General features: G+C 45.0%; 1 protein-coding gene and 1 long non-coding RNA gene across 3 annotated transcripts; one reads left to right on the plus strand and one right to left on the minus strand.

Annotated features, from left to right (window-relative positions):
- Positions 1–1,100: 1,100 nt before the first annotated feature.
- LOC104146605 (cyclin-dependent kinase inhibitor 1) lies at positions 1,101–14,335 on the minus strand. Of its 2 annotated transcripts, XM_068953232.1 has the most exons (4): positions 14,231–14,308; positions 11,373–11,481; positions 9,786–10,237; positions 1,101–5,614 (listed from the first exon to the last, which is right to left on the minus strand). In XM_068953232.1, the coding sequence occupies exons 2-4, from the start codon at positions 11,462–11,464 to the stop codon at positions 5,547–5,549; spliced, it is 612 nt and encodes a 203-aa protein (XP_068809333.1). In that variant the 5' UTR covers positions 11,465–11,481; positions 14,231–14,308; the 3' UTR covers positions 1,101–5,546. The 2 variants fall into 2 exon arrangements, with proteins under 2 accessions (XP_068809333.1, XP_068809326.1); XM_068953225.1 differs by lacking the exon at positions 11,373–11,481 and having other exon boundaries at positions 14,231–14,335.
- Positions 5,830–8,704, plus strand: LOC104146604 (uncharacterized). Its single transcript, XR_694701.2, has 2 exons — positions 5,830–6,076; positions 7,336–8,704. It is a non-coding gene; the product is annotated as an uncharacterized lncRNA (long non-coding RNA).
- Positions 14,336–23,224: the final 8,889 nt, after the last annotated feature.

Below are 23,224 nucleotides of genomic sequence, written 5' to 3' on the forward strand. Positions count from 1 at the left end.
CAGACCACTAGAGGTCCCCAGCCAGTGCTGAAAAACACTCATATAGAATAGTCCTTTCTAATAGTGAGGTTATCTTGGCCTGTCAGTGATCCAGGGTGAACTACTGTCTTTGGTCTCTTGCCAACATAATTTCAAGGAAGAAATTTCACATTTGTACAAAAATGAGGAAAACATTTCTTTAGCAGGTGCATGTGCGTTGTTGTTACTCACTGATTGCTGAGGTTGCTCAGAGCTTTGGAACGTGAATTGTGTTTCTGGAGGGGATTACTGGGCAGAGTGAAGGTTATTATCCCATAAACACAGCTGGTCACAGAATTTGCCACTTCTAAGCACCTCCTTATAAAAGAAAGGATGGGTTTGGAAAAGATTGCCTGAAAGAGGGGCCGAGAATTAGGCTTTCAAATCCTTATTTAGTTTACTGAGCTGATTTTTTCAGAAGTGCTGCTCCTAAATAACTCTTATAGTTCAGTAGAAGTCATTGCAATAAAAATCTGTGTGTATGCATGCCAGATATCATAAATCACTTCATCTGCTATTGAAGTTCGGCCACTTCTGGGTAGAAACATGGCAGATGTTTAACATGTCCTGCCACAGCAACTCCCCGTACCAGATTTCAATGGGGCAGGGAACGCCATGAAATGGCAACAAGGATTTAGTTAGGCAAGACGTAATTACCAAAGTTGGACTATATCCAGGACACTGGGGCAAACCCTCTTGCTTTTGCAAATTTGATTTTAACAACTTTAATTTTAAACACCTGATAGTCATGTTTCTTGCCAAGAGAACAGATTGCTGGAAGTAAAAGAGGCAGCGTTTCCTAAGCAAAAAAAAAAATCTCAGAATATGAAGGGGAAAAAAGATTTTCCTCATACATGGCTCATGACACCTCAGTGGGAAAACGAGACAATAGCCACTGCAGAAATGCATTTTCTGGGCTGTCGGTCAGCTGAGCTTACCCCACCCCTCAGGCTGCGCCAATATTTTGCGTGTGGAAGTGATGAGTTGTAAAAGGGGGGATCAGTGTCAGGAGTCCAGGCCAGAGCAGTGCACAAACAAAACAAAAGGAACCTACAGGAGAAGACGACACTGAAACTTCTTTTGCTATTAAAACATACATATGCACCAGCTTTTATTGATGATATGGCAAATATCCACAGTTGACAACGAAATGGTTCAGAACACCAACTTCCTCACACGGAATTTAACTGAATCTGTAGCATTACAACATTACAAGTAAAGTGAAATTAATACCTGAAGGAAAGCACCTTGTGTAACATAAACTGTCTGAACCTCAGGAGGAACTTTGTTGACCTCGGCTACCCACTGTATTTGCCACATGAACCGAGCAAACCATTTCTCACAGTAGTTCACAAGCTTTGGAATAAATAAGTCCTGATCCTGCCCTAAGGCAGGGGAGTGGATGAGACAATATCATAGGGTCCCTTCCAGCCAAACATTTCTATGATTTTAAGGCCCACCCCCAATGCCTATTAACAGGAACCCAAGAGGTGATGGTGGAATTATAAAGCATCTACTGTAGCAAGTTGACAGATTTTCTAGGAAACTAATTCTGTCCTAAAGAAGGGTACTTGGATAGTTTGCAGAGTAGCTGCTTTAAGCAGAAAACTATATTTGTATCATCCTGAAAATAACTAAAAGCATGGAGAATATTTCTTTTCCTGGCTATCTTGCCCACGCGGAACAACATTCTCCAGTTGCTGCTGAAAGGAATTTAATGAAATGATCCATACCTGAGAGATGATTTCCATGCTTGTACAAAACATAAAGCAAGTGCAACAGCTGTTCTTGGACTTGCTCTGTCCCATTTGCACATGGGGCACATTTATCTGGGATGGTAAAATCCTGAACTGCATACTTCCCTAATGTGTATGCTGGTCACACTATGGCACCAGTGGCAGCTAGGCTGTGGCTGTTCAGTAATATATGACCCTGAGTCATGTATGTAGTTTATCTTCAGAAAAGGGGAAGGAGGAGGGCTCAGGTGGACGTAGTTGTATCTACTTATCAACGTACTGAGGTTACAATATTTTGTGGATTCCTGATGTGGTTTCCCTTCTGCTGCGTAATCACACGTGTAAAGACAGCTGCATAAGACCTGTGAACAGTGCTGCTACCGTTCCTTTAATGCCCAAATTTCTTTCAGTTTCTGAACACCCCTCCTTGCTCCTCATTACGAGAAAGTGCTGTTCTGGGGTTTAGTGTATGGCCATGTACCGAGGCGGACAACCCAACTCGGTGGACAGCAAACAAGCCCTTTGCTACAGAACGGGGCTAGGTACACCCAGCGCGTTGTTTCTGCCACAGAGCGAAGCAGACCAAAGCTTTGGGGTACTGCTCTTTCCAGGTCTTTCCAGGTCTGCTGGCTCCTCCATCCACTTAAAGAATGGGAACGTTTTAGACCCACGTAATAATAAAAATATTATTATTATAGCTTTGCTACATACTGACATATCCCTTTGCATGCAAGAAAGTGCAATTTACAGGATGAACAAAAGAATGAAATATTCCACACTTGACTGTATCCCCATCAGAATGGTAATGAAATAAAAGACTGACATGCTTTATCTACCCTGTTGATGATGGAGCCCAGACACTAATCAGAAGTTTGCTGTCATTTTTGGCTGCCACATCCACAATGCTGCTATTGCAGAAACCATTTTTCTTTACCTTTTAAAACCTGTGTATATAGAAGGGAGGCAATGGCTTTACATAGCTGCTTGTCGCTTTATTCTGTAAAGTAACAAAAAGAACTAGTGCAAAACATCTCAGTCTCAATTCTCCTCCAGTGCAAATCCAGGTAGCTCTACTGCACTTAAGTGGAGCTATAGTGATGTATACTGGAGAAGGATTGGGCCCTGTGGTACAAGTATAACAATTTTCCAATTGCAAACACTGGCATGAAAACACCATTCCCCCCATCCCCTTCTTTTGTATTACCATGTATCTTCATTTCCAGTATTATGTCATTCCAAAAAACATTAATGAATGCGTAGTCGGTAAACAAAGACATCACCCCGTCTAATCAGCAGACAATTGGTTTTTTACCACAGCACTGAACTAACAGTCGCAATCGGAGCTAAACATGGACAGGCCTAATTCTAAACCGTTGTCTTGCCCTTTCCGTCTGAATCTATTGAAATTCCACTCTTGAGCTGATATCTGTGTTGTGAATCGAAAGCTGTGGTGTTCAATTTGCTGATAACTTAAACAACTGTTTATGAACTCCCAGGACATTGTAGGGTCCTGATCACAAAGCAGTTAAAGCAAATATGTCCTTTTAAATATACACATAAGCACTTAGGATTTTTTTCACATTGGTTCCAAAATAGCTTTCTTGTTGTGCTGGGATAGCAGTGCATCGACAGTCGTTATTTCTCCTAATAAAAAGAAGTTTCCCTTTTCCCCTTGGGGAAAAAAAAAGAAAAGAAAAGAGACTCAGCAATTTCACAGTGACCTTGTGCATGGCAGGCTTGCGGCCTTCTACACACAGCTCATGCCATCCTGGTCAGAAAGTAATGCTGCAAAACGTTGCTACAAAAAAAAGCTGCACAATGTCCCTGGTCTGATTTAAAATCACAGACCCCTGAGGAACAGTTGTGCTATTTTTCTGAGCTACAGAAAAATCGCACACTTAAAAATATATATATTGTTCTGTTCTAGTGACAAGCAAAGTTAAAAATAAAAACAGTCAATCACACAAAAAGCCTAACTCCACACCTTTATGCTGCATCTCAACTTGATGAAAAGCTTGTAAGAGTAGGGTCTGGCCCACAACCACATTGAATGCACTGCTAGCAGCACTTGCCAGCAAAGCAGGCCCTCATCCTGCTTCATTTAGCTAAAACTCCCTTTACTGCGGCAAGTTTTGTTTCCACAGTTCCTTACAAAATCAAAAATTCAAAAGAGAAAATCACATTTTGTGATGCTCTTTGGCATGCAGCTGGAAACAGGCCCCGATTCTGCGACTTGCTGAGCGCCCTCATCTCAGCACACAGAGGAACGGCATCCTGCCACCCGGGCGAAACCAACTATTACTTATGTCTAAACATTCTAGCTCTTATGTTGGGGGGGAAAAAAAGACACTAATCCGTCCTGATGTTACATGTAATGCAGGGTGTACTGCTTCCTTAAAACACATCTCATGTGTACAGCTGACACGTGTGTGTGAGCACATGCATTTTTACTCCCCAAGAAAGGCCTTGGTTTGTGTAGATTTGAGAAAAAAAAGCCGTGTTCCATCACTGTATGAAGTTCTAAAATGCTCACATTTGCAGAGGTCTTTCCAAATGTGCTCACTACAAATGCATCTTCAGGCCATATGCGGCGGTATAATTTCGAGTGTATATTTTATAGGTTTCATTTTCTGTTTTACCCACTGATTATTATGTGCTGTAAAACCTCAATTATCCCAAGCAGTCAGGGTAATGAAGATGGGAAATGAAAAGGAGGTGGTGGAAAGGGATATGTTACCAAATGCCCTAGAAAAAGCAGTCCATGTAACAGCAAGAGGAACAGAACTTTCAGTGCTATTAATGCTCTTTATCTTTTTATAGAAATATATTATCAGTTTGAATAGAAGCACAATACGGCAACTAAACCGTCTCCCTCATTCTTAGCATGTTCTGGCAGGCAGCAGGCAATTTAAAATATTGTGGACAAACGCACAGCCTGTTTTGTCTTCATTTCACCATGCAAACTTATAGACATAGGTGGAAGAGCACAACCAAAAATGAAGGGTGAATTTGGCCCAGCTGATAACAGGAATGACTTGAAAGATAGATACAAAAAAAATGTTTGCAAATTTCTACCTATAACATTTAAGGTTAACTGCCTAATTCTTGGGTGGATCCAGAAGGGATCCACAGGGCTAAAAGGGCTGCTGATATAAATGGAAACTTTCCCGAGAAAAATATCAGCTTCCTCCGTTTTCATCCCAGCAGTACAGGGACATTTGGCACCTAAATTCTGTTGTTTATGCCCCAAACAGTTGCAAGCACAAAACAGGCATATATCCTACGCCTGAAAAACATCATAGAAGAGCTGGGGAACTTTTTTGTATGTCAGACCTATAAAGCAAAGGTGGTGAAACTTATTAAGCATCACTGCTAAAACCATGACAGAGGATGTGTAAAGGCATAACAATAAAAGGCCCCACATGTACAATGACATGTCCAAGCACATTATTACACATATACAGCTATAACTGTTTGCCACTTTCTCATGCAGAGTTATTTGTAACGCATGTTAAACTGCTAGCCTTAGCTGATTGCTGTAGCATCCTAACTTGCTTACCAGCAGGTTTTAAGGCTAGTCATTTCTCATTAAAGTGATTCCAGTTGATTTGGCCTGACCCCTTTCCGATGAAAGTTTTTTTTGCCCAAAAGACCTTTCATTGCTGCTGTCATGAGTATCTTTCTGTGCGATGCCTCTAAGTGTCTGCAGCCTGTGCACACGGTTTCTGAGCGTCGAGGCAACTTGACAGATGTCTCCAACCTCCCCGGTGCAGAACAATCCTGTGCTCCCGTTCAAGAAGTTGACTTTTTTACAGCAGCTTGCGTATTCGTTTTGACTCGCTTCTTTGCTGAGTAGTAATCTGCAGAACAACACAAAAACACAGAGAATTAGAACTGTAACACTAATAAAGTCTGCTTTAAAGAAATCCCTCAAATCTTGTTGGTTTTGTGTCAAAGAAATCATTTGGGCTTCTCTAAGGCTTGTGAAGGAACAAAACTAATACCTTTAGTACGTTCCATACAAAGCTATGTAATACCAAGTAAAACAAAGGAAATGTGCTGGCTTTTATCCAGTTCAGATCAAAGGACTTTGGACCCTCTTGTGCAAGCTGAGCAATGTGGCATTTTACTCCAACTTTTAGAGCCATTGCTGCAGTGTTTTCCCGTCAGAAACAGTTGTTTCTCCTCCTTAAAAATAACAAAATATACTCACTGTAAAATAACATCAGAAGAACTGTATTTATGTGGCATTTTATTTCTACTTACTAAGTCAAATACGGATTCTGGGAGGACTGCATGAAACCTTGCTATACCACTGAACTGTAAGTAATTCTTCACCCAGATAGTAAGTACTGTGGCTCAAGGGGAGAACTTTTTCATATGCATACGTGGCTAAATCTTTGCTTTAAGTGCAAACTTAAAATTTTTCTCAACTACAGAACCATAATTATAGAAAACACCTAGGAGTTCTTTTCCTGTCCCCTCCAGCACAGAAAATACATATCTTTTTCAGGTAAACAGAGCAAAATTAGCTGAAATGGAAGCTAAATGTTTATTTACATGTAGAGTTGATGACATTTACCTAGTATAAATCCTTTGTATTCATACTAATGAAGTTATTCCAACTTAAACCGTTTGAGGATCTGGGCTTCATAATGTTCAAACTTAAGCTTCCTATATAATCAAATTGGCAGCATATATCGAGTCCTAGCAGCATAAAGTCTTGTATTAATTTCAGCACAGAATATTACTGGCAGGATGAGTGGAACTCTATAGCCTTTCACAGCCAAGTTTGTGCAAAGTGATTCCTGCAGCCAACTTCCTTAAGGATATGTCTACATGGCACAGTGCAACGGAGCGTAGCGGTACTGGAGCTAGCCCTGAGTAAGTTAAGCTTCTGGAGCGAGACTTGATCCCAAGGAGAGTGTGTTCTCCCAGGCAGCAGCATGTGCTGCTAACTCAGTAGAAAAGCAAGTCCTGCTATTACTATAACCCACTGCAGGCTTTCACTGGGGCCACAGAGGAGAGGGATAGCAGTTAAGATTAAAAAGCCTACGCTACAAAATATAATCCAAACGTCTGCTGTTTCTTCCAGTACAAAGGCTTCCACAAAGCTATCCTCCATTTTATTTCGGGCAAAGAAATGCATTATGGATTATGCTTAGTGGATGAAATTTATAAAAGTCTTAAGTAGTCATTATTCCCATTTCAGCCAGTAAAGAATTTTAGCTAGAGCCAAATTGCTTAGACACTTGCATACTTCATAGTCGAGCCCAGTTTCAGGATTGATAGAGGCACTTAAAAGCCAGGGGGAGGCAGATCCCCAGAGCCATATTCAGATGGCTTAGCTTCCACCTAAGACTCTAGACAGAGTCCACGGAAGCAGGATGGTATGTTTGAGGGGCTCTAAAGAGCACATCAGTTGGCATAAGTAAGTACTGACTGGGACATTACTTGCAGCCAGTCCAGAAGAAAACCCTGAGGCACAGGGGTCCAGGAGGGTAAGATCAGTACTGCTTAAATATACCTACCTAAATACCTACTTTCATTTTTCCCTTGTTTTCTCCCGATCATCTTGCAGAAAATGGGGTTTTAGGACTATATGCTTCAGAAGTAAGACCAGCAAATGAAAACATAGAATTGTTGTCAACTTTCTCTCTTTTGACATTAAGCAAAGGAGGCAAGGACTTATAGATGCCATCCTGGAGAGCCGAGTGACACTACAAGGTCTAAGTGCATCAGAGTGAGCCAAGCCAATAGGTTTGGAAAAGAAGAGTAGCAAAAAGCTGGCATGGCTCCCCAACCCTGGTTAGAGAAACACAGCTTTCAAAAAAAAAAAACAAACCAACCAACCAAAAAAAATCCAACCAACCAAACAAAAGGCCTGTAGCTGAGCTACTTTTTGAACTTGAGGCTCTCCCAGACAGACTGCAGAGCAGAACCACACTGGAACTACACTGAGAAAGACAAATGGAGATGAAGTACGTGCACATAAAAGGACTGGGAGATAGAAGGAAAAATGTACTTTCATACTGGTTATCTCTGTACATGTCTGAGGAGTCAAATACAGCAAGAAAACCTCTGTTCCTTCCACTCTGGAGGCGCCAACGTCCACAAAACCCCATGGATGGTTTTTAATACATTGATATTTATTTAATGGGCCACAGCTGTCTTTTAAAGTCTAAATTAAATGCACATTGTTGGATCTTAATGTAAAGCATTACAGCGTTCCTCTTGACCAAAGGCAAACGCAGATAACAGCTCAAAGCCAATCGGAGCGCCTGATCCTAAACTGACCTTTCGTTCCGGGATGGCAGAAGTTGAACAAATGGGCCGAAAAGTGAGGTCAGATCATATCACTTTCCCATCACACCCCGCCTTCAGTTTTGCCCGAATTACTGTAGTCTTATTCAGCGGGACGAGCTTTCTGCATCCAGAGAGAAACCTTTAATGAATTCTTCAGCTGGCAATAAGGAGGCTACATGGGTGCATGCGTGTTTGTGAGAGAAGGAGGAAGAGAGGCCCTGATCTCCAAGTGTCATCAAAGAAGAGGACTGCAAATGATATTCCTGGCCCATCTCATTACATCCCAGATTCCTTGTGGAGAAGGGTACTGTTAGACTGAAGAGTCTTCTCTTATGAAAACATATGTGGGAAAGTGTTAAACTGTGTAGTGCGGTATTTTGGTTTCCACATCCCCTGTTGAAATGTGTGTTGCCTGGGGAAAACAGAAAGGAAGAAAAAATATCCCCTGGAAATATCTGCATAATTTACTCCCACACACCTAGTGAGAGATTTACAATTGAACAGCAGTTCCCTCAAACCATCACAACATTGTGCTCTGAATTACACTTCTGCACTCCTACCTGCAAATTATACTGTTAATTAGTTAATGGCTGTAAAGTGCTTTGGAAAAGAAAAGTGCTCTCATTAAATATCATTGTTCTGTACTCCACTGTACAATGTTTTACTCTTCATTAATCTCCAACCTCTTCTTGAACCTCTCTCCAGCAATTAAGTTTCATACCCTCAAATAGCAAATTATTCTATTGTCTGACTTACCGAGATCAGCATCACTATTCAGAAAATGTTTCCTGAAACCTTAGCTTCAATTATCTTCTAGGCAATTTCGAGCTGGTGTCTCACATCAAATTCCCCAAAGAAAATCTTTTGTCTACGTCTTGAAAACCCCAGTCCAGGATAAACCAAAATCCCAGTAAGGATAAGGGAAATCTAATCTATGGGATCAGATTTTTCAAATAAGCTCAAATCCTACTGGGAAGAGAAAATGAGGGGCCAGATTCTCAGAAGAGCTTAGCATGCAGGATGCTGAGGACTTTTAAAAACTTGAAACTCTTTTATGGATGCTGAAACAAGAAATCCATTCCTTTGTGCATCTGGCAGCAAGTCCTGGTGAGAGGCATTGTAAAACCTAGCCCCTTTCTGCCTCCTGGCCAAGTTTAAGATTGATCTGCCCTTAAAATTCCTGGATGCCTTCACTGAGTATAATATCCAAGCTGAAGTTAGCAGGAGAACTGGCTGCTTTCTCTGGTTTCTGGTCTTCCTCCTAAGGCTTAGCTCAGCCAACTGTGCTCCTTGCTGCACTCAGGACAGTATAAGCAAACAAAAACCCCGAAACTCCCAACTGATGGGCAACCCTGTTTTCTTGCTGGGTTCCTGCTTGGCAATTTCTTTCACTGCTTTTCTTGGAATGGATTTTTAACTGTCTAACCCCTGCAACCACCCTAACCATCCTCTTGCAAGAAGTGGCCATTATCTTATTTGTTCTGATGCTGAGAAGTCCTAACAAACCCCCAGGGGCTGGAGGGAGGTTGTAGCACAGCACCCTTGAAAAAACACAAGTCACTTGTCCCTCAATTAAGGGTTTGCATTCTTTCTCTTTCAGATGCTTCTCTGAAAAAAAAAAAAAGAGCCTTTTTCTTAAAACAAGACTGGTTTATGGGTCTATCAAAGAATTTCTAAGAAGCTGCTGGGAGCAGCAATACAAAGCAATACAAAGGTCTCACACACCTGTCAGAGAAGTCTGTCTTGTCTGTCTTCGCTTTTTCCCTTCTGGGCTCCTCTTGCTCCCTGTTTTCTTGGAAGTTTTGGGTTTCTCAGTCAGTGCCATCTGGGCAAAGTGGTGAATCTTATCCTCCCTGCCCAGGGGCCAGTTCAAGTGCTGCAGAGGTCTCTGAGAGTCCCCTACCACGCAGCTGTGGTAGAAGGCAGGCACCTGGTGGCCCTCAAGCTCTTCCCACTGCAGAAGCCCCTCGGCTGGCACGTCCCGGAGGAAATCAAAGTTCCACTTCTGCTGGGCTCCCTCGACGCTGCTGTGCAGCATGTGCTGGAAGTCCTGCTGCAGCTGCTCGTGGTCTACGGGGCCAAAAAGGTTCCTCCGGGCATGGGTCGTCTTCCCCAGCCTCCACTCCATCTTTTCGCCCTTCTGCCGCTCTCCGGCAAGCGTACACAGCAGCGCTTCCCTGCCAGGGACAGAAAGACCATCAGCCACACTCTGCATGCTCAGTTGAACGGGCACCTCATACTCTTCAGGGGGAGTAAACCTAGATACTATCAACCGCATTATAGTAAATTGTCGCTCATTTTTTAAAAAACCCTTAACCCAGTCCAGACTGAGAACGCCCACTGACTTCGGTAGGATGTGTCTGTGGGCAGCAGCTTTGGTAAGGGGGAAGGGTGAAATGCCCTCACCTCTTTTGGGTATCCTTATTTCACTGTGTACTAAACAAGGGCTTGTCCTAAGTGCATAGAGACACACAAGGAAGTGGACAATGTTCCTTGAGGTAGGGACTGTTATTTTCTTTGTTGTACTTTGTTTACACTGCCCACAGTAGGTAGCCTTGGAATGAGACTCAAACGCCTAAAAGTTACAGTAGTATAAAGCACAGCAAAAGATAGAAAGCACAGAGGTGGTATTTGGGAAAACAGGCATGAGTATCACCTTAAACAAGGGGAAGGGACCGAAAAGCAGGACTTTCAGGACAAAGAAAGGTGAGGACAATCAGAACAATATAGAAGACAAATGTTTAATTTTAAAGTGGAGGTGTTCTCTCTCTCCAGACTATTCTTTAAACTTTTGCTGTGCCGGCCAAGTTAGAAATTAAAGATGATCAGATCTATTACTTGACTCTTGACTGCCGTTTTCATTCCACTTTCTCGAAGCAATTAGCGGAGAAATGGTCCCAATGATAGACGAAAAAAAATTGTCTTCCTTCCTATAAGAGCACACCCCATTCAATGACTGGTAGGTGAATTTCCCCTTTACTAGGCTAGCCTGAGGACAGAAGAGACAGGGTTTGCACCCTCCCCTGGCAGGTAAGGTAGAGACATGGCAAGACTAAGAGAAACCAGGCAACTTACAGGTTTCATAGGCCAGAAGGGCATAAAAGTACCAGATATGTTCACTCACTAATTCTTGCCTCAGGCCTCTAATTTCTGGAAAAGCTCGATATAGATCTCAGGGTTGTATCCCTGCAAAAGAGTGCAAGTGAAGTCTGAGTATCTCCTTGCAAGCACACCCAAGTGCCTGCTCTGGAAATGTCACTTTGCGGCTCTTTATCAAGAGCTTGCCAGCAACGGGGCAGTGCTGGCACTTACTTGGTTCTGTGCACATCTATGGCAGAAAACTTGGGTACCGAGGGGATGTGGCCACCTCCTCCTGGGATTAGGTGGAAGCTGACTGTCAGCATTGAAGTCGGTGACACACCTGAAGAGCAGAGGACGAAAGAGGCAGACAGGCTCCTGCATCTGTTTAAATTGTATTCCTTGCCCTTAAGTGGCTCTGAAACAGTGGCCCGCAAATGCACAGCCAGAGGAAACTAAAGCAGAGGCTGCTAGGTCTCGGTTGCCCTTATGGCACATAGGTTGATTTCCATGTGGGGGGTGCAGTTCACTGAAGGTTGGTGGTTCCCAAACGCCACGCACTGCTGTACAGAGACAGCTAGAAGAGACCTCCGGGCCCAGGGGCAGAACAGCCCTGGACCATCATCGGGGGCTCATCACCCAGGCTCCTCGCCCTGCATTGACGCGCAGCGCCTGGCAAGGGTAGCAGAGCTCTTTTTTGAGGAAAAGCAGCTGAGAGCACAGCAGTGAGGATAATCCTCTAGGTGGCATCCAGCATCCCGAAAGCTAAGACAAACTTTTCCTACAGTTGTGTACAACCTTGCTGTTAGCTGTTACGGTATTCAGCTGTTACGGTGCTGGCTGTTGCTGTAGCTAGTAACAATCACACTGCTGCTCTACTGCTTTTGCAGCCTGTGCCAAATCTCCAGCAGCTTACAGTAAGTTCATTCAAAGGTAATCTATCAGTCTTAGGGATGAATATGCAGTGCTTTGAAGGAAATACTCTCCTGCATTAGAAACTCTCCTCATACGTATTAGGAATTGGCTGCTTGATACACGTGAATCAGGGTTAGTGAGAAAGAAGGTATTTATCAAACATTTTTGGCCTTTAGTAATACTGTATTTTAATAGCATGTATGAATGAACTAGAAAAGAATCTGTCTTACTCTGTTAATGACTACAGGAATATGGGAATAACTATTCCAGTGCAGACTACTAATCCAGTGCCTTGTCTTTAAGACCATCTAATTCCAGGTGTTTCAAAGGAAGATAAAATGCTTGCACAGAGGATAAATATAGAATAACCTCTCCCTATGGAAAGTTTCTTCCTAACGCTCTTAATTATGTCACAAATCACAAATGCTTATAACTCTTCTAAACTTACAGCATGTGTACATAGTGACTGTTGCTATTAGCATTATTCATGATTGCATCTAGGGTGAAATCCTGGCCCTAGAGAAGTCAGTGCAAGTTTACTGCAGCAGAAGTAGGGGAAAAAAACAAAACCAAAACCAAAAACCACCACTCTTTCCAACTGTTGGCTCTAAAGCCACACCATCACTATTCTCAAAGGTAGTCCAGGCTGCGTAAGTGAATTAAATACCTGTAAAATTAGACTGAATTGCTTGTTAAATGCAAAAACATTAATGTGATAGGCTCCTTTCTTTCTTAACCCATGATTTTTTTCTGACATCTAAGTACAAGCTGTCAACCCTATTCAATCCTATACCTAGCCATACACATGGATCCTTACTGAAGTCAAGGTGCAGGACAAAAAGTTGAAAGACAGAGCTTTGCACTACTGGTAGCCACTTTTATTTCTCTCCAGTTCTCTGCCTGCTTCAATGAGTTGAAAAGAGAAACAAACTTCCTGAACTGTCCCGTGTTTGCTTCTTGCATCAAACTTATCGAGTACCAGAGGAATGCTATGTCACATTTTTGAATTTCATATATATGCATGATTTCAAAAGGAAAAGTAAGGATGAGAATGCCTGAAGGAATTAATGCTGTGGATTTTTCACTTTCATTCTTTCAGTGAAGGACTGTTTTCTAGTAATCGTGGTACTGAATTAAAGTTGTTAGCTATAAATCTTATTTTCAGACACACTGCTTGTCTGTGACAGGTGCTCAGGTACTCTCATCTGATTCCTTTTTAACAGAATAGCTGAAAAGGCCTCCTCTTCCCTTCAGGGTGCAGGGGAAGCCACAGTCCTTTTCCCTGGCTTTAAGTTGTTCCATCCCTCCTCTTTCTTCTCTGGTGTTTGCTACCCTGGCAGCATAGTCAAGTGCCACCATCTGTCCCTAATACACATCCCCTTTGTACTGAGGTGAAAGGGAAGGGTGTGTGTGCAAGAATGGGATTTATTTGTCATAACCTCAAACAATAGATAAGGCTTGGCTGCTTGATGGCACAGCTGAACTGCTCTGCAAGCCCCACCGCGCCGCGCTCAGCACTGCTCACAGGGACCCGTATACTTCCCCCCCCACACCCCCCCGTTGGGGGGGGGGGGGCCGGGATCAGAATGACCCCCCAGCACCTCTTTTCCTCACCTCCCGGCCAGCCAGGAGCCCCCGGGCCCTGCACAAGGTGAGCGGAGGGGACAGCGAGCTCGTCCCTAACCGCGGTCGCTCCCCTGAGAGCAGGCTCGCAGGATCGCGCTCGCTACGGAGATTTCGGCATCGACCCGCAAAACACCAGCACATCAGCAAAACATCAACCTGCCGTGAGGGGCTGCAGGGCGCCCGGCTCCCTGCGCGGGGAGCCCAGGGCCGCCTCCGAGACGGGCTGTGTCCGGCGCTGTTATCTCCCTCGAGGAAGTCGGCAGGACGAGGCGGTCTCCTGCCCATCTTACACCCACACCCGACCTCTTGTTTTCCCAAACGCGGACCGTACCCATGAGGGTTGTGTGCGCGGAGGTGGGGGGGAAGCACGCACAAGACGGAGGGGGCTGCCCGCGGGTCCCCGCGAAGGGAGGGTGGCCGCCGCCCGCCCGACGGCTCCTCTGCCACCCCTAATCACCCCGGCGAGGGTGCCCAGCGCCTCGCGGGCAGGCTGCGAGCCTCCCCCCCCCCCAACATCCTCCCCCGAGGGCTCCCGGACGGAGCTCACTTACATGCGGGGCGTCGCGGCTGCCACCTCGGTGCCCGCGGCCGGTGCGGCGCGGGGAGGCGCGGGAGGCGGGAGGCGGCCGGGGCCGAGCGCCGCCGCCGCCGCCGCCGGGCTGGTAGCGCGGCCCGCCCCGTCCCGCCCCGCCGCCGCCGGGCCGGGCGCGCCGAGGGCGGGGGGGGGCGCGGGGCTGCGCCGCACGTGGGCCCGCAACGTGAGCGCGGCGGCCGCCGCTTGCAGGTGCCCGAGCCTCAGCTGGGGGGTGGGGGGGGGTACGTAGGAAGGGCACCTACCTACACGACCGTGCTGCCTAGAGACTCGACAGGCAGTGCCAGATTTGGCTGCATGTGTTTCTATCTCATCCTCCTCAGCCACGTGTTCCCCTGCTTTTTAATAAGGCTTAGCGCTTCTCCCTTGAGTAAGGCGTTGTCATGTTTTAATTTCCCAGTCACTCCGTGAGGCAGGCTGAATGATCCCTTCGCGGAAAAAAATAACTCTATGTTATTCGCTCCCTTTTTCAGGTTGTGGTACAGAGGCGGAAGCGGGGAGGGATTTGGGAAGTTCGTGGTAGGGGGCCTCCGTCGCTGGCGTTTCCAGTTCTGCATTGGAAAGCCCTGCTTGTTTTTATTCCTCTGTACTTCTGTGTTGATGCTCAGGAGGTGGAAGAGAGGGAAGAACTGGTGAATGGCCATAGTTTTCTTCAACTTTTTTCTTCAGCTTCTTAGTGATCAGAAAGAAAAGGATTTGGGCTAAGAAAGGGAGAACAATTTAATTATGTGGGAACATCACTGCTCTTAAAATCAGGCAGCAGGGCCCTTCTTCCCTTTCAACCTTCCCCCACCCCCTACTTACAAGATTTGCACCATTCTTTCATTTCCTACCCCTGAGCATTACCCCTGCTGAGTGAATGCCAAAACTTTGCTTTATATATCCCCATTCAAAACCATTTTTAAGGTCTTGCAGGGGAAACGCAATACGGCATTTTGCATTTCAGTGCGCATCTCGTGGACCATCTCGTTCAGGCTGTGCGATGGGAAAGCGAGTATCATGTGTGGGAGCACGGCTGAACTGCAGCGCTTGGGTCCTGCCCACGAGAACTGGGTGTCGGGGCCGCCGCTCAGTTCTCAGCCCGGATTGCTGCAGGTGCTCCTGCGCCATCCCAGTGTTTCGGGGTTGACACTGCAAACGCTGTAAAGGTGTGGTTTCTTTTTTATGGTTTAATAGCAATTTCAGATGTTAAGAAAACCCACATCCATCTAGGTTGTTAAATCGTATGGAGTGTTTTTTGGGTTTCCCTCCCATTTTAAGGAAACCTGATGTTTTAAGCACATTTTTCTTGAGGTTGTTCCTTTGTCAGCTCGCAAACTATGAAACAGTGAGTTTGGCTGGCAACATTTGGTTGTATTGTAGTTGAGGTAGAGTAATTTCCTACTGAAATAACAATGCCATTTATGTTAGGCTTTTGTTTGTTTCACAGAAAATCGAACTCTTCAGAAACAGAATTCCTGTTTTTACTTAGTGAGTTTTTTGGGGGAAGCTCAAATTAACAATATCGTTTCTGGCATGACTGCTTGTAATCACGTGCCTTATCTTAGGCATATGGACGCGTTGGTGCCAAATGCTGTGAATCATCCTTCTAGCCGTTTCAAATCACGATCTGAGGCTTCATAAGATTATAGAGGCAATTCATATTTAAACATCACATCATTCTTGAGGTTCTGCTTTTGGTTTACAGTGCTCTTTCTACAGCAAAGATTACTCTTGGAGGGGTTATTCTCCAAGTTAGGCTTGCCATCCATGCTGAATTTCTGAGATCACTCTGCCTTTGATGTCTCTCTCTCTCTCTCTCATTTTGATACAGGGATCTGGCCTGACAATTCATTGATAGCAGGAGAAGAGAGCAAGAGGACGTAAGGGCTAGCAGCAGAGGGCCATACACATGTACCCACCTTCCAGTCATGTAATGCTCATAGCCTCTATACTCTTTGATCCTTAGGGATCAGCACTTCAAGGTACGAAGTTCTAGATGGGAAAAATAGTTTAAGAAAGGCAGGAGCACCAATGTAGCACATGCTTACCAGAATTTTAAGAAATCTTTACCAAAAATACCAGGGAGAGGGTTGATAAAGGAAGTGTGATTGCACAGATGTTACTGAGTAAGTTCTAGCTTCAATTAACTTTATAAGTGAAAAGATAAATGGAGGTGAATGGACCAATGCTCCAAAATCTATTCACCTGTTCAGTGGAGATTAATAGGCTTAGGAGTATTGACTATAACATAAAAAACAGACATAAACACAGGAAAAATTAAGGATTAGCAATCTTTCTCGCTCCATTTATCCTCTTACACTGCATTTAAAATTCTGTCACAGAAACTAGACCTGTAAGATTTTGGAGGCATAGGAAAACTGCAGACGTTTTCATCCCCTCCCCCAAAAAAACAGTTTTTCCACTTTTTTTAATAGCTGCAATGTTTCTCACTCAATGTGGACGACTGCTGTGATCTATTATTCAGGCACTTTGAGCTGAAAAAAAAAAAGAATCATAAAATAATTGGGTCTTGAGAGTACCATGCAGGGCTCAGTGGAAACCTGGAGTCAAATGCGCCGTTGCATGGATGTGGGCAGTTTGTGTCACTTAGCTGCTAAACCGGGGAATGGTCCTTGTCCCTGTTTCCTTTAGTGCTCATGCTGCCTGTGCCTCTCCACCTCTGCTTTGTTAGCCATAAAGGTGAGCTGCATATGCTCCAGCATTCAAAGCAAAACGAAGCTGTTAACTATGATCCTGGAGCTGTAAGACCAAAACGTGCTTCAGCAAACTGTAATGTAAAAAAGCATGTGTAAACGTTAATCAGAATATTTTTGTTGGCAACCTCAACAGCTCAATTATTTTTTAGTTAAATAATAATTCAAATGCTGCCTGGTGCAACTTAGGCCAGCGCTAATTCTTTGAACGAGTTTTTCAGCCGTCGGCAATAGGGGTACGTGGTACAAGTGCTGCCAGTGCCCTGTGGGGAGAAGTTGACTCATCATGACGAAGGTGTGGTGGTAGCAAGTTGCCTCTGGACAGGGATTTGCTCAGGTAAGACTCCACAGTTGGCCTCTGTGAGTGAGCTCTAAGTCAGATAAAAGTTGAGTGTCCACGTTAGCACAGTGCTGTGCAGACCCGAGGTGATGGGCGTGACTCATGGTGGGGCTTGTTCTTATGGCTTGAGCACGGGGCCGGTGCCGAGTGCTCCTGCCGCTGCCTGCCACTTCCTGCAGAGCCCTGTTAGTGTAACACCTCGGCCCAAGGGGTCCTCCCAGGTTTACAGTGGTGGACATAGGCCACAAGATGGTTTGACCCTGGAGGTCTTTCACAGCTTTCTGCAAACAACAAGAGAACAACCTCAGTTGTTAAGTATGGTGCAACTGCCTGAGTAAGGCATGAGCTTTACACGGAGTGTTGAGCCTGGCCTCCTCTCTTCTGCCACAAAACCATGGGTAATGATGCTGTTGTTGTCATTACCCAGTTATTTTATATATGTACGTTTTTACTTACTGCACCTAGTGCCCAAATAACAAGGATCAATGTTTTTTGCACTGGAGAAAACATTCATTAAAAATATGATGCCTTCCCTAGCATAGGATCTGTGTTCAAAGTTGCTGGTCACAAGTTTGTCGCTCTGTTCACATCTCTGTCATTATGTCTGCAATTAATACATGGTAGATGTGGTATGTCCCACCTATCACTTCCTGCTCAAAAGGCTCTTTCCTATGTGGGATGTAGTGAAATGTGCAGTATCAACCTAGGAGACAATCTCAAATTAAACCAAAAGCCACCATAGCTCAGAAATCATACTGCACTCTATAATTCACCGTGACCTGGATTAGGCCTTTGAGTGACCTGGGAACACAGCTGAATTCCCCACAGCCGGTGTGAATAGGATGGGTCAGTATAAAAGGCATTGGAGTGGGAGAAGTACTTGGTAAAGAAGTGATTTGCCCTTTACACAAGCTTGGGACTATGAGAGACAGAAGTCATCCAACAGAAGGGGCCAACTTTGCAGTCTGCCAGGTATCGCTAGCTGGGGCAGCAGTGGCCAGCTTGCAGGGCTGTTGGGAATCATATGAGGGCTACTAGTGACTGCGGGAGCTCATAGCACAGAGAAAGAAAGTTCCTTGCTTTTGTGAGAAATTGCTTGCTTTTGTTTAGGGTTTATTTTGTTTTCTTAGTGAAGGTGCTCATTTTTTGACAGCCAGAAGAGCAAAGGCTTTTGTAATCTCCTTACCATCAAAACCTCCCTGCGTCTTTCAAGTCTTAGAAACCTGTGTTTGAAGAAAATCATTATACTCGGAGAGGAGCCTACTGTTGGCCTAAGTGCTCCCTGTGAAGCCAGCCGTGAAACTCCCACCGACATCACTGGGAGAAGGTTCAGGCTAGCTCTGTTTAATTTTGAAAAATCCCACCTTTAATTTTGACCCTTTTCCAGCAGTTTTGCTCACACCCAGGACCAGAGGGGCCTGCTTTCAGCCAGCAAGCTGCATCTGCAGTTGTGCTGACTCGAATAAAATTACGAGGCCTCGAAGTCTGCAGGCTCCAGAGCACAGCCTGAGTGCCAGCAGGTGAAAGAAAGCCGCGTTCCTTGTTGCGTAATGTGCCACAATTAGGTGCACCGTGGGTGTTTTATGCCTTCCGCTGGAGCATCTGGCACTGGTCACTGTCTGAGACAGGATACGGGGTGAGATGAAACATTGGTCTGTTCCAGTGTTGCAATTCCCATGTTCCTGTCTCCCTGGTGGGGTAATGTCCTGTGATATCCTTCCAGCTGGTAATATGCCCAGCACAGTGTTTTAGCACTGTCCGCCACTTGAGCTGCTCGCAGCCTCAGTGTAGCATTACCAAAAATAAAGCCATTTGAATGAAACAACTGTTTGGAAATGAGCTGTCTCCCTCTCGCTCTCCCGCCAAGGGTGGCAGAGTGGTAGGGAGGGAAGACGAGGACTTGGAGAAGGCTGACAAGGCACGCTCAAGCCCTCCCTCTTTTTCCTCCTTCTCCTCCTCGGAGAAACTCAAACGAACGCTTCCGCTGCACAGAACATGTTCACCAAAAACACCCAAATGCACTTGGACTGCAGCAAAGCTCCCAGGATCACTTTCCCTTGATATAAATGAAGCTGATCCCATCCCTTAGCCCATTGCCTGATGTGCTGAAAGAGAAGCAGAGAGCCAGGGACCAAACACAACATTAATCAGATTAGTACCTTTCTTGGGTCTTCTTGATTTTTACTTCATCCTGCCTGTTTCAGTTACTTACCTCATTTCTCCCAAACACCAGCAAGGATGGCTCAGACAACGGCCTGCAACATTTGCTGGTCCCCAGCGCAAATGCATGCTCCTAGCACAGGTTAGTCCCCAGGTGAAGCAGTTAGCCAGTTGGCTGGACATCTCCAAATTCAGTTTATGCTTTCGTCGGGGCCTGAAGCAAGCTCATTCTGTCAAGGGAGACGGCAGATTTTTTACCCTGTTTTCACATTACGTGTTCTGAAACAGCTCAGCTGGGACAAGTTAAGTCTTGGGGGCACGTATCTTGTTGCAGAAGTGTCAAGGAAGATTAAAAACAGGCACAGAAGTTTGCCTGTTAGACCAACCCCAAGAAAATGCTAGGAGAGGAGCTTTGTGTCTAAGTCCTAGGTACAAGGAGGTTAGGAACTGCGAGTAAAGACGCTGCCTGTTGCCTTTCCATTCCTGCAGGTTTCTGGAGGGTTTTTCCTTCAGGGGTGTCCCTAAGCTCCCTTCCTGACTTAGGAGAAAGATGGATACACAATGAACTCAGCATCATTTGATTAAAAGATGACGGGCGGGAGAAGGGAGTAAGAGGAAGTTACAATAGCCTGCTAGGATTTCAAGTGTATTAAGGCAGAGGCAGAGGGGAAGTATTTCACATGGCACGCAGTGAGTAACGAGGAGCCAAAGGCTGGGCTGTAGGATATACAAAAGGAAAGTTTAGTCTCAGTTTCAGGAAAGATGTTCTGTCAGTTGTTATATTGTTGACTAGTTTCCTAGGGGAAATACTGAGGACAGGATTTTTAAAACCGAATGAGCAAGGAACGAGAAAATGAGCAAACACCACCAGTCCTAAACTGCCCCCACGAGACCGATCAAGATTACTTTCCTTTTTTCCGCGCCCTCTGGGGTTCTTGCTCCCCAATTAATTCCTCTCTTTTAACCTCCATTTATATTTATTGCCACACTGTATTAGATGTGTGTTAACTTGGTACCTCCTTTCCCACTTGTCCCACTTGTCTCCTGCTCTGTATTCTCTGTCGTCCTTCCTACATTTCCTCTCTCTTGTCCTTTTTTGCCCCATTACTTGCCCCTCCACCCTGAAACTGGACTGGGTCTCCTGCTGTTTCAGGTTTCATCTCTCCCAAAAATCTTTTCTGAGTTTCTTGTTGTGTAGGGCTGCTGCTCACTGTGTTCCCACATTGGAGGGTCGTAGCAAAGAGAGATGTTTTTTCATCTGTACAGCTCTATGCACCTTGCTAAGATTGAGGAAGACTGTTATTCCCATTTTGCATAAACGGGGAAACTGAGAGACAGCGAAACGAAGAGGTTTGCTTGAAGCAGCGTGCTCGGGCCAGGAATGGGCTGACTCAGTTCTCTGATATCCCAGCCCAAATCCTTTCTGGTGGCCCAAGGTTCCCACTCTCCTGTGGGTGACGTCTGACCTATCCCTCTGGAAATGCAGGCAGAATGTGTGGTTCAGCAGTGTGGGAGGGCTCCCTGCACATTAGGCAGTACAGAGGAGAAAAATCTATACGGAGGGAGATTAGGTGCAGTACTTAGGTGTGATGCTGGACTCTTTCCACTTCCCTCTGGATAAAACATTTGAACTATTGTTGCCATTTCTTTCAACAAATAAACAAGGTAGATGTAGCATTATTTACCAAGTAAGGAAGTCTCTATAAAACATTCCCCAGATTTGAAGTAATCATGTTTTTCAAGGGAATATATAAAAAAAAAATTGGCATGCAGCATTTTCTCTTAAGTCCAAGCAAGACACACACATTTATTTCCAGTAGCAGCACACAGCGTACTGACTGTAACTAGGTGAGAATGCTAAACAGACCCAGTTTCCCTGCTGGCGTCTAAAAGTAGGGATAAATTCCTTCACAGACAAAAGACAGATGGTGCGGGCATTGCTAAAATCCTGACTTCCCTTTCTGGAGTCAAAAAGTTATGCAAATTCAAAAGTTTAGAGTGTGAAGATTGCTAATTAATTATTATCTTTATTGGGATGTTGTCATTCTTTGCCAGTGACACTGAGGTCTGGCAGAAACTTTCGCCCTACAGGCAGGCACAGTATTTCTGTAATGGTCTTAATTTATCCTCCCTCTGGTGAATAATGCGCTGTTTATCATGCAGAGTAAGGGAAATCAGACTTGGTGTTGTAGAGGTGGGGGACGCAGACAAAAGTGGAGTTTTGGATAGCTTTCATCGCCTGATGCACTTGAGTGGGAAGAGGGGGGCAGGGTCTGAACTCAACAATGTTGTGGGTTTGGTATTTTTAGTGTTGCATGCTGCTGCTGCTGCGTTAGCATTGCATCTCTGCTGTGGTACCTCACAGTGACGCTGCCTTTTGGGTCCGTGTAGTCACACATACAATAGCATTTTGTCATGGGCTTAGAGCCCTTGTTATCCATCCCAAGGCTGCTGTTCCATCTCAATGGTGTGCGCTCTGGGCTTTCTTATTCTGCATGTTGTGTCAATCCTGCCCCCAAAATGATAGGATTCTGTGAGCTGAGGGACAGGCGAAGGGATCCCCACAGCTTCTCATGTGGGATCCAGCCATCCTTCTTGCTTTTGTACATCTGGGCTGCTTTCTGAGCACTGTCAAGCAGCATGAAGGTGCCATGGTGGTAAAAACGAGCAGGTTGTTAGAAATGAAGCTCAAGTCAATAGATGGAGTGGAAGGTTGATTGGTAACCAGGCTGGGGAAGAAGGCAGACTGCATGAGGACTGGTGAGAGCAAGAGCATGAAGGGAGGGAGAGTGGGAGTAGAGAAAGGAAATCTGGATGTCTTATTTGGAAATGGAGAGATGAGAGGCCTGACCTAGCTACCTGGCAAGAAAAGGCCTGGAATAGGAAACCAGAATAGGGGGGAGAGAAAACTGCTGCAGAGTGAGAAGGACAGTGCAGAAAGGGGCTGGCTCATCTGTAGTGGTTTGGAAAAAATATCTGTCCAAGGAGCACAGCTCCCTCAAACCTGGGAGGGAACCAGAGTTTCTGATTCTTCCCGATGACAAGAAGAATCTGTGAAACCTGAGGGCCGTGTGTCCCATCTGCCTCTAGGACAGGGACATCCTTTTAATTTTAATACAGATCAGGTGACAGAGTCATCCTGGGCATCAGCCTTGCTGATGGGCCAGTATGACCTGGTTTTGCCCAACCCTACCCTGCCTGCCGTCTTAGACTGTCACTTACCTCTTAAACCTGTCAGGCACTGCGTTTACATATCTAGTGTTTTACATTGCTTTTGTAGTGGAAAAGGATAGAGTCAATGTGGTGTGAGGATGACAACCTTTAACAGATTCTTCTTTATTTAAAACAACTGTGTCTCTGAGCAGTCTCTGATGAAGGCTTATTCATCCTTCACCACTTTTTTTCCCTGTGTTGAAGTGTGAGGCCTTCTCTCTATTGTGGATTTTTGCAGTGGTATAGAAAACTAGTATCATGACCTGCAGGATAAATGTGCTCTTTCAGCATGGCTCTGCTGGAAGGTGTGCAGTGGTGTATTTACAACAGCAACATATTGCTGCAAAAATTTCCTAAGTTAGACAAGACTTTAAGCTTCTTTTTGGTGACTAGAGAGTCAGTTCTCCAGAAATTAGGGCCCTCCTGAGAGTAGGTTTTTTCTAGGGCTGAGATAAGCTACTCAGCTCCAGCTGTTATCATAAGACCTGCCTAAACTTTGACCAGCATGTGGCTTAGGCAGCTGGTTCTCATCTCACACCTTTTC

Source organism: Struthio camelus, chromosome 1, assembly GCF_040807025.1.
Source record: "Struthio camelus isolate bStrCam1 chromosome 1, bStrCam1.hap1, whole genome shotgun sequence".
Lineage (NCBI taxonomy): Eukaryota > Metazoa > Chordata > Aves > Struthioniformes > Struthionidae > Struthio > Struthio camelus.